Below are 11,547 nucleotides of genomic sequence, written 5' to 3'. Positions count from 1 at the left end.
AGCTAAAGTGAGTGAAGTCAGCAGTGCATGTTACAATACAGCAGACATTTATTCTCTTGTGGATGAATTTAGCATTTGTGGTCATAGACTCATAATATTTGCTCAGAGTGTAAATTCAATGGTTTTGAAATACTTGAAAATTGAGGCAGATGATCCTGGGGTGGCACAAGATGTTGTCACTATCAAAAAAAATCTGTGTTCTTCCAAAGCCTTGACTGTGCCAAACGTAACCGTTTTAAAGGAAGCGGCTAAACTCATGAAGGTATGCAGCAGCAGTAGTAAAAAGCTTCCCACTGAAACACCAAAGTCCTCGTGTATCTTACAGATAGTAGTGGAAGAATTTCACCATGTATTTAGGCGAATCGCCGATTTACAGTCCCCACTCTTCAGAGGTACGGAAGATGATCCAGCTTCTTTATTTGAAATGGCTAAATCAGGGCAGATAAAAAGATCAGCTGATGAATTGCCACAGAAAACAGTAGATTCAACTACGTGGCTTATATGTTCTTGCATGGACACTGGAGATGCTTTAAAATTTTCGTTACATGAAAGTGGACGAAGACTGGGTCTTGTTCCCTGTGGTGGAGTAGGAGTTTTGCTATCTGAAACCCAGGATCGAAAGTGGATAGTGAAGCCTAATTGCAACAACATAGGTGAAGTATTCTGCTATTTACCTCTACGAATAAAAACAGGCTTACCTCTTCATATAAATGGCTGCTTTGCAGTTACTTCAAATCGGAAAGAAATCTGGAAAACAGACACAAAAGGAAGATGGAATACAGTATTCATGAGGCATGTTATTGTAAAAGCCTACATAGAAGCACTTTGTGTTCTACGTGACATGGCAATCAATGGCGAGCTAGTAGACTACAGTTACTGTGCTGTGTGGCCAGATCCCGATTCAGTTCACGATGATTTTTCTGTTATTTGTCAAGGGTTTTATGAAGACATAGCTCATATGAAAAGCAAAGAAGGGATCAAGGTGTTTTCTGATGGTTTCTCTTGGGTTTCCATGAAGAATGTAAGGTTTTTAGATGACTCTATACTGAAACGACCAGATGTTGGACCGCCAGCCTTTAAGATCTTTCTGAAGTACCTTAAAAAAACTGGTTCCAAAAACCTGTGTGCTGTAGATCTCCCATCCTGGGTTAAGACAGGCTTTGAAGAAGCAGGATGCAAATTCATACTTTTGGAGAACACCTTCTCTGAAAAACAGTTCTTTTCTGAGGTATTTTTTCCTAATGTTCAGGAGATTGAGGCAGAGCTGCGTGATCCTTTGATGCGTTATGTTCTCAATGAAAAAGTTGAGGAGTTCTCAGGAATTCTTCGTGTTACTCCATGTATTCCCTGTTCGTTGGATGGTCATCCATTAGTTACACCATCAAGACTGATCCATCCTGAAGGACGAGTTGCAAGGTTATATGATGCTGAAGATGGAAGGTTTCCTTATGGTACCACTCAGGATTATCTTAACCCCGTTAGTTTGGTTAAACTTGTTCAGTTGGGAATGGCTAAAGATGACATTTTGTGGGAAGATCTGATAGAACGTGCAGAGTCGGTAGCTGAAATTAACAACACTGACCATGCTGCAGCTTGCCTGAGAAGCAGTATTATATTGAGTCTTATTGATGAAAAACTAAAATCTAGGGACCCTAGAGCTAAAGAATTTGCTGCAAAATGTCAAACCATCCCTTTCCTTCCTTTCCTTAGTAAACCAGCAGGCTTCTCACTGCACTGGAAAGGCAGTGATTTTCAGCCTGAAGCAATGTTTTCAGCAACTGACCTTTTCACTGCCGATCATCAAGATATAGTTTGCCTAATACAACCAATTCTTAATGAAAATTCCCACTCCTTTAAAGGTTGCGGTGCTTTGTCATTAGCTGTCAAAGAATTTTTGGGTTTACTGAAGAAACCAGCTGTTAATTTGGTCATAAATCAGTTAGAAGAGGTTGCAAAGTCATTTGATGGAATCACGTTATATCAGGAAAATATCACTAATGCTTGTTACAAATATCTACATGAAGCAATGTTACAGAATGAATCAACAAAAGCTATGATAATTGAACAACTGACAAACTGTAGTTTTATTCTGGTTGAGAATGTGTATGTTGATCCAACAAAAGTGTCTTTTCATTTGAATTTTGAAGCAGCACCCTATCTCTATCAGTTGCCTAATAAATACAAAAACAGTTTCCGTGAACTATTTGAAAGTGTGGGTGTAAGACAGGCGTTTACAGTTGAAGATTTTGCTGTAGTTCTGGAATTAATAAATCAGAAAAGAGGGACCAAAGAACTAACAGAGGACAACTTTCAGCTTTGCAGGAGAATAATTAGTGAAGGAATATGGGGCCTCATTAGGGAGAAGAAGCAGGAATTCTGTGAGAAGAAGTATGGTGAGATTTTGTTACCTGACACTCGTCTTGCACTTCTGCCTGCAAAATCTTTGTGTTACAATGACTGTCCGTGGATTAAAGTTAAAGACACGACTGTTAAATATTGTCATGGTGATATTCCAAGAGAAGTTGCAGTAAAGCTTGGAGCAATACCAAAACGCCATAAAGCTTTAGAAAGATATGCATCCAATATCTGTTTTACTACCCTTGGAACAGAATTTGGTCAGAAAGAAAAGCTGACAAGTAGAATTAAAAGCATTCTTAATGCCTACCCTTCAGAAAAAGAAATGCTGAAAGAGCTCCTTCAGAATGCTGATGATGCAAAAGCTACAGAGATCTGTTTTGTGTTTGATCCTAGACAGCATCCAGCTGATAGAATCTTTGATGAGAAATGGACACCACTTCAAGGACCAGCACTGTGCGTTTACAACAATCAGCCTTTCACAGAAGATGATATTCGAGGAATTCAGAACCTTGGAAAAGGTACAAAAGTAGGAAACCCCTGTAAAACTGGACAATATGGTATAGGTTTCAATTCTGTTTATCACATTACTGATTGCCCTTCTTTCATATCTGGCAATGATATACTTTGTATTTTTGATCCTCATGCTAGATATGCACCAGGTGCAACATCAACAAGTCCTGGCCGCATGTTTAGAGATCTAGATGCAGATTTCAGAACACAGTTCTCGGATGTGCTGGACCTCTACTTAGGAAATCACTTCAAACTGGATAACTGCACAATGTTTAGGTTTCCTCTTCGCAATGGAGAAATGGCGAAAGTATCAGAAATTTCCTCGGTTCCATGCTCAGATAGAATGGTCCAAAATCTTTTAGATAAGCTGCGTACAGATGGAGCTGAACTCTTAATGTTTTTGAACCACATGGAAAAAATTTCTATTTGTGAGATAGAAAAAACAACAGGAGCACTGAATGTGTTGTATTCTGTACAAGGGAAAATCACTGATGGAGACAGACTGAAACGAAAGCAATTCCATGCATCTGTAATTGACAGCGTAACTAAAAAAAAGCAGCTGAGTGAAATACCTGTGCAACAGATTACTTACACAATGGATACTGAAGACTCGGAAGGAAATCTTACAACATGGTTAATTTGTAACAGGTCGGGCTTTTCTGCCATGGAAAAGGTATCTAAAAGTGTGGTTTCAGCCCACAAGAATGAGGACATTACACTTTTTCCACGTGGTGGGGTAGCAGCTTGCATTACTCATAATTACAAGAAACCCCACCGAGCATTCTGTTTCTTACCACTGTCTTTAGAAACCGGGTTACCTTTTCATGTGAATGGACACTTTGCTCTGGATTCTGCAAGAAGAAATCTATGGCGTGATGATAATGGTGTTGGAGTAAGAAGCGACTGGAATAGTAGCCTAATGACAGCCTTGATAGCACCAGCCTATGTGGAACTTCTGATTCAGCTGAAGAAACGTTATTTTCCAGGATCTGATCCTACTGTATCGGTGCTGCAAAACACACCTGTTCATGTTGTCAAAGACACTTTAAAAAAATTTTTATCCTTTTTTCCTGTTAATAGACTTGATATTCAGCCAGACTGGTATTGTTTAGTGAAAGCAGTTTACAGTTGCATTTATGAAGATCTGAAGCGTCTTTTACCTGTCATGCGAGCTCCAAATATTGATGGTTCTGATTTGCATTCTGCTGTCATCATCACATGGGTTAACATGTCTACTGGGAACAAAGGCAGGCCATTTTTTGACAATTTACTGCAAGATGAATTGCAGCATCTCAAAAATACAGAATACAACATCACAACGCGGAAGACAGTTGCTGAAAATGTTTACAGACTCAAGCATTTACTCTTAGAAATTGGATTTAATTTGGTATATAACTGTGATGAAACGGCAAATCTTTACCACTGTCTGGTAGATGCAGATATTCCTGTCACCTATGTGACACCTCCTGATGTCCGGTCATTTTTGATGACATTCTCTTTTCCAGACTCTAATTGCCACATTGGAAAGTTACCCTGTCGTCTTCAGCAGACAAATTTAAAACTCTTCCATAGTCTCAAACTTCTGGTTGACTACTGTTTTAAAGATGCAGAGGAAAATGAAATCCAAATTGAGGGCTTGCCACTCCTTATTACTCTTGACAATGTTTTGCAAATTTTTGATTCAAAGCGACCGAAGTTCTTAACAACGTACCATGAACTGATTCCATCTCGCAAGGATCTCTTCATGAACACACTGTATTTGAGATACAACAGTATTTTATTGAACAGTAAAGTAGCAAAAGTCTTTGATATCACAAGTCTTGCCGAATTGTTATCGTCTGTGTTGCCTAGGGAATACAAAACTAGAAATTGTATGAAATGGAAGGAAAACTTTGCGAGTGAATCTTGGCTTAAAAACGCCTGGCATTTCATTAGTGAGTCTATAAATATTAAGGAAGAGCAAGAAGATATGCAAGCAAAATTCAATGATGTTGTTGAAACCTTGAAGGACTGGACTTTGCTCCCAGGTGTAAAGTTTACTGTCTCAGCTAATCATCTTGTTGTGCCAGAGTGTGATGTTTTGCTCCCCCTCAGCATTATGCATATAGCTGTTTATCCAAATGCTCAGAGTGATAAAGTCTTTCATGCTTTAATGAAAACAGGCTGTATTCAGCTGGCATTGAACAAAATTTGCTCCAAAGACAGTGCTTTAGTGCCTTTGTTGTCAGGATGTACAGCAAATATAGATAATCCTTCAAGCATTCTGAAAGCCATACAATATATGGTACAGACATCCACTTTTAGGACTGAAAAGCTAGCAGAAAGTGACTTTGAGGCTCTCCTAATGTACTTCAATTGCAATTTATGTCATTTGACATCTCAGGATGACATTAAAATTTTAAAGTCTCTTCCATGTTACAAATCGATTAGTGGGCGGTACATCAGCATTTCAAAATACGGGACCTGTTACGTCCTAACGAAAAGCATCCCATCAGTAGAGGTAGACAGATGGACACAGTCGACTTCATCAGCTTTTCTTGAAGAGAAGGTTCATTTGAAAGATTTGTATACTGTGCTTGGCTGTGTCTCTGTGGATGATCTTGAAGTGTACCTGAAACATCTTTTGCCAAAAATTGAAAGTCTGTCTTATGATGCAAAATTGGAACATTTGATCTACTTAAAGAATAGGCTAACTAGCATTGAAGAAATTTCAGAAATGAAAGAACAGCTGTTTGAAAAGCTTGAAAGCATTTTGATCATTCATGATTCAACCAATAGATTGAAACCCGCAAAATATTTTTATGACAGGACTGTAAAAGTCTTTGAGGTTATGCTTCCTGAAAAATTCTTTATACCTCAAGATTTTTTTAAGAAATTAGAGCAACTTACAAAACCGAAAAATCAAGCTGCATTCCTTCCATCGTGGGTAACTTTTCTACGACACATTGGATTGAAATTCATCATTTCACAGCAACAGTTATTACAGTTCGCTAAGGAGATCAGCATGCGAGCGAATACAGAAAACTGGTCTAAAGAAACCCTACAGAATACTGTCGATGTCCTCCTTCATCACATATTTCAGGAAAGAACTGATCTTTTGTCAGGAAATTTTCTAAAGGAATTGTCATTAATTCCTTTTCTATGCCCTGAACGAGCTCCAGCAGAATTTGTTAGATTTCATCCTCAGTATCAGGAAGTTAACGGGACACTTCCTCTTATACGATTCAATGGGGCACAGGTGAATCCTAAATTCAAACAGACCGATGTGTTGCAGTTGCTGTGGACTTCATGTCCCATTCTTCCTGAGAAAGCAACACCTTTAAGTATCAAAGAGCAAGAGGGAAGTAGTCTCGGTGCACAAGAACAACTTGAGCAAGTTTTAACTATGCTGAATGTTAACTTGGACCCTCCCCTGGACAAAGTTATCAATAACTGCAGGAACATATGCAATATAACAACTTTGGATGAGGACATGGTGAAAACTAGGGCTAAGGTCCTAAGAAGTATTTATGAATTTCTTAGTACAGAGAAAAGGGAATTCCGCTTTCAGCTTCGAGGAGTTTCTTTTATAATGGTGGAAGAAGGTTGGAAGCTCCTTAAGCCTGAAGAGGTGGTAATAAACCTTGAGTATGAATCTGATTTTAAACCTTACCTTTACAAGCTTCCGTTAGAACTTGGTACTTTCCATCAGTTATTTAAACATTTGGGTACTGAAGATATTATTTCAACAAAGCAGTATGTTGAAGTTCTAGGTCGCATATTCAAGAACTCTGAAGGAAAGCAATTGGATCCTAATGAAATGCGCACAGTTAAAAGAGTAGTTTCTGGCCTGTTCAAAAGTCTACAGAATGATTCTGTCAAGGTTAGGAATGACCTTGAGAATATGAGGGATTTTGCCCTTTACCTTCCCAGTCAAGATGGCAGGTTGGTAAAGTCTAGTATCTTAGTTTTCGATGATGCGCCCCACTACAAAAGCAGAATCCAGGGTAACATTGGTGTCCAAATGCTTGTTGATCTTAGCCAGTGTTACTTAGGCAAAGACCATGGTTTTCATACTAAATTGATAATGTTATTCCCTCAGAAATTGAGGCCACGCTTACTTAGCAGTATTCTTGAAGAACAGTTGGATGAAGAGTCTCCCAAAATTTGTCAGTTTGGAGCATTATGTTCTTTGCAAGGAAGGTTACAGCTACTGTTGTCTTCAGAACAATTCATCACAGGACTCATTAGGATTATGAAGCATGAAAATGACAATGCTTTTTTAGCTAACGAAGAAAAAGCAATACGCCTTTGCAAAGCTTTGCGAGAAGGTTTGAAAGTTTCCTGTTTTGAGAAGTTGCAAACAACGTTAAGAGTTAAAGGTTTTGCTCCTATTCCTCACAGCAAAAGTGAAACATTTGCTTTCCTGAAGAGATACGGAAATGCAGTAATACTGCTCTATATCCAGCATTCTGACAGCAAAGACATAAATTTCCTCTTAGCATTAGCAATGACCTTGAAATCTGCAACTGACAACCTGATTTCTGATACATCCTATTTGATTGCCATGCTGGGTTGTAATGATATTTACCGGATCAGTGAGAAGCTTGACAGTTTAGGAGTGAAGTATGACTCTTCTGAGCCATCAAAACTTGAACTGCCAACACCTGGCACTCCTATACCAGCTGAAATTCACTATACGCTCCTTATGGATCCAATGAACGTCTTCTATCCTGGTGAATATGTTGGTTACCTTGTTGATGCTGAAGGTGGTGATATATATGGATCATATCAACCAACTTATACCTATGCAATCATTGTACAGGAAGTGGAAAGAGAAGATGATGAAAATCCCAGCTTCCTAGGGAAGATTTACCAGATTGATATTGGATATAGTGAATATAAAATAGTGAGCTCTCTCGACTTGTACAAATTTTCAAGACCGGAGGAAAGCTCTCAGAGCAGGGATAGCACACCTTCTACTCCAACCAGTCCGACAGAGTTTCCAGTGCATGGACCGAGGACAGTTCCACCTCTCTTCACTGGTAGAGAGAGTCACAAAACAATGTCCTCAAAACATCACTCTCCAAAAAAGATAAAGTCAAACTCATTGCCAGAAATCTTAAGAGAAGTGACATCTGTGATAGAACAGGCTTGGAAGCTTCCAGAATCTGAAAGAAAGAAAATTATTAGGAGGCTGTATCTTAAATGGCATCCAGATAAAAACGCAGAGAATCTGGATATAGCTAATGAAGTTTTCAAACATTTGCAGAATGAGATTAACAGGCTAGAAAAACAGGCCTTTATGGATCAAAATATGGACAGAGCTTCAAGAAGACCATTTTCATCCTCTGCTTCTCGATTTCAGTCAGATAAATTTTCATTTCAGAGATTTTATACTTCATGGAATCAAGAAGCAACCAGCCACAAATCTGAAAGGCAACAGTATAAGGAAAAGTGTCCATCTTCCACGGGGCCATCTTACTCGCAACGCTTCTTTGTCCCACCTACGTTCAGGTCTGTTGGCAATCCTGTAGAGGCACGTCGATGGCTTAGGCAGGCCCGAGCTAACTTTTCAGCTGCAAGAAATGACCTTCATAAAAATGCCAATGAATGGGTATGCTTTAAATGCTACCTTTCTACAAAACTGGCCTTGATTGCAGCCGAGTATGCTGTGAAAGGCAAATCGGACAAAGACGTAAAACCAGCAGCCCTTGCACAAAAAATAGAGGAATATAGTCAGCAGCTTGAAGGGCTTACAAATGATGTTCAGACATTGGAAGCTTATGGAGTAGATAGCTTAAAAACTAGGTATCCTGACTTACTTCCTTTTCCACAGATTCCTAATGATAGGTTTACTTCAGAAGTTGCCATGAGAGTGATGGAATGTACTGCTTGTATCATAATAAAACTTGAAAACTTTATACAGCAAAAAGTATAAGAGATTTGAAGAAGTTAGGGAACTGTCTTGTCAAGAGCTTAGGTATTTCATGTCACGGGATACAAGTGCAACTGTGAGGATTATTGAACATCGAAGAGGTTACGCCAATCAGTTTGGAAACGTTACACATAAAGGTGGATGGTACTGAAGTACTTAGAGTTGAAGTTTATTTAAATGGGATTTTTTTTAACTGAGCCTGCTGTATAAGCAACCTGTAAAACATGAATATTTTTTACAATTTGCAGGGAAAATGAACGGCAAAAAAAGCTGTATGTACAGTATTGTGATGAATTGGCATATTATTAAACTGCACTTTATATAACCAAAGCTTAGCTTTCTGTTGGATGAAGCCTGTAATTATAACCTTGTTAGTTTTATTCCATTTAATATAATGTTTCCAAAACGGTAATGTCAATTTTCAATGTGCTAATCTTAAGACTGGACATGCTATGAAATGGGAGATGGGATGGAAATTAAAGTACCTTTGGAGGTATTGCTCCAAGGCATTTCTGTATTCTTTTGTGTTCTGTGGACATTTGTCACTCATAGTAATACTCTTATCAGCTGGATCTGATCATAAATTTGCTGCCGCATCACATTGTGAACATTGAAGGATAGTTTAGTACCTGTGAACTGGTACAGCTGTTTTAATGCTGAATAATGATACTTGATTTAACATGCAACTTCATGTCATGCATTGATTGCATTTACTTTATTATAAAATAATGAAGTATTTAATTTACTTTTTTCTAGAGCCGGTCAGCTTTTGTTTAATGAAAAATGCATGTGTGGATGATACAAAATTGGTGAACGTTATTGTATGGTGTTTTATGATTTTTTTTGAACACCAAAACACAGTTTTCAGTTGTCTAAATGCTTGAGGTTGTTTTTTTTTTCCTTAAGTGTGTGCCTTTGTGTGTGTACATATATATATATATTTTTCCACAAGCAAACATTGATGATAGTACAATTCAGTAACCCATTTTTTGGTGTACACTGAGCACTGTTTTCTGTTACAGATTTAAAGGTGCTGCAATATAATGGTCTTTTTATTTTGTTTTTCACTACAGCCCTAGAGAAGCCTGATTTTTAGTTCACACACTTTCTTTCATAGTTTGTAATACTTTTGGTAATGTCATGCAATATGTTCAGCATTAGCTATTTGTAAAAAAAAAAAAAAAAAAAGGCTAAATGGAAGAATTTTTTTTTTTGCTGAACCAGCCACATTTAAGTTAAATGTTCAACATTTTCCAGTGACATGCTATTGCGATTGTTTACCTGACAGCACAGTAAAACTGTAATTTAACGTACAGAATACAAAGGAAAATAAAAAAACAGTGAGCTTGCAGGGCTGATAGAGCATTGATAGTGTTGTAATCCAGAAATAAAAAAATCATGATGAAGGCTTCTTCAGTTTTGTGCAAATTATAAAGGGCTTGTTGTCTTTGGAAAAAACTTGCAAAGTGTAGTGGGAAGAAATGTGATGTTTGGAAAATGATCCTGCTTCTGATTGTGAAGCCCTATTACTAATTCTGCTATTAAATATTAAGTGCCATAATTTTAATAAAGAAAAATGCAAACATGTATTTGTCTGGTGTGCTTTGTTTTTATATGAAGTAGACTAAATTTACATATTATTTCAAGCTTTCTTTTATGTAGGTAAATACACAATCTCTTTCCTGAATTTACAATTATTAATTCTAAATAATTGCGCAAATACCAAAATACTGTTGAAAAGGAAACATGCTTTTTTCTTGCAGTGACAAATGTTTGCAGTTTTCTTGAAGGAACTGTACATTTTGCTGATTTTTTGCAATAAATAGCATGGAAGCAAACCACAAATCCTGGTGTGCCATGAAATAAATCAGTTTAGTTAATTCCCTATGTTTTTTAAACAGGTTCCATTGTGGATCTTACTTTGTGCATTGTCAGATGAATATTATGCAGGGTAAGCAAAATCTAAATAGAGTTTAAATAGAGCTCAAACATAAGGTGGCATGAAAATGAATAACAGAGGAGCACCATGAACACTTTCCTGGTTTTAGGTGAGGTCTTGAGGAAGGATATCTTTTAAGTGCGTAATGGTGTTTGCTAAGCAACTTATGTTGCTTTCCCAGTATTATTATGAACCATTAAAATGGCTGTGCAGAACTGCTAACCTATTTTGTTGTTTTTGTTTGCTTTGTATGTACTGTTGAGTGCTGATGCTGTGAGAAAGAAAATGGTTCCAGTTCTTTGGAAGCTAATAGACTGAAGTAGTTTTAAATATGGAACCAAGGTGAGCAAGACAACCTGAATGATGAAGAAAAACTCATTTATTCTATCTACTTAGATAGAATCTATTTATTCTATTTACTGTGTTGATACCATCAATCAGTTTCAATAACATTTCCATGCAGATGTAGAGAGACAAGCAAGAGTGGTGTCTCAACTGGAAGTTACTTACTTTTTTATTTGCTTAACTCAATGTCCAGCCTAAACAAGGATGCCTTATGAGGTCAGGAAACCATATGGTGATAGAAACTGGTAAGTGTCATTTAATCCCTGGTTAAAAATAACTAAAGAAAGAATGCTTAATTCATGCTTGCTTTTGGCTCAGCTGGGAGCCTTGGGAAATGCACAACAACATACTTTAGTACAAGTTGGGCATGGAAGCTGAGAACAGTTAGTATGTGATGATTGCTTAGTAGGGGTCTGTAGAAGTAAATGTTGGCATGTAGGTTCCACACATCACAGAAACATAGAATGTTTTGGGTTGG

The 11,547-nt window shown here is 37.6% G+C and overlaps 1 protein-coding gene across 1 annotated transcript in view; it reads left to right on the top strand.

Annotated features, from left to right (window-relative positions):
- The window catches only part of LOC104515181 (sacsin-like), a 22,411-nt gene extending 13,389 nt beyond the window's left edge, over positions 1-9,022 (top strand). The window contains 1 exon segment of the mRNA XM_010159064.1: positions 1-9,022. This exon segment is cut by the window's left edge and continues 16 nt beyond it. Coding sequence (XP_010157366.1) covers positions 1-8,788 — 8,788 coding nt within the window. The 3' untranslated portion in view covers positions 8,789-9,022.
- The last annotated feature ends 2,525 nt before the right edge of the window (positions 9,023-11,547 follow it).

Source organism: Eurypyga helias, unplaced genomic scaffold (assembly GCF_000690775.1).
Source record: "Eurypyga helias isolate BGI_N326 unplaced genomic scaffold, ASM69077v1 scaffold42659, whole genome shotgun sequence".
Taxonomy (NCBI): Eukaryota; Metazoa; Chordata; class Aves; order Eurypygiformes; family Eurypygidae; genus Eurypyga; species Eurypyga helias.
The sequence above is the reverse complement of the archived record's forward strand: the minus strand, read 5'-3'. Positions and strand labels throughout refer to the sequence as shown.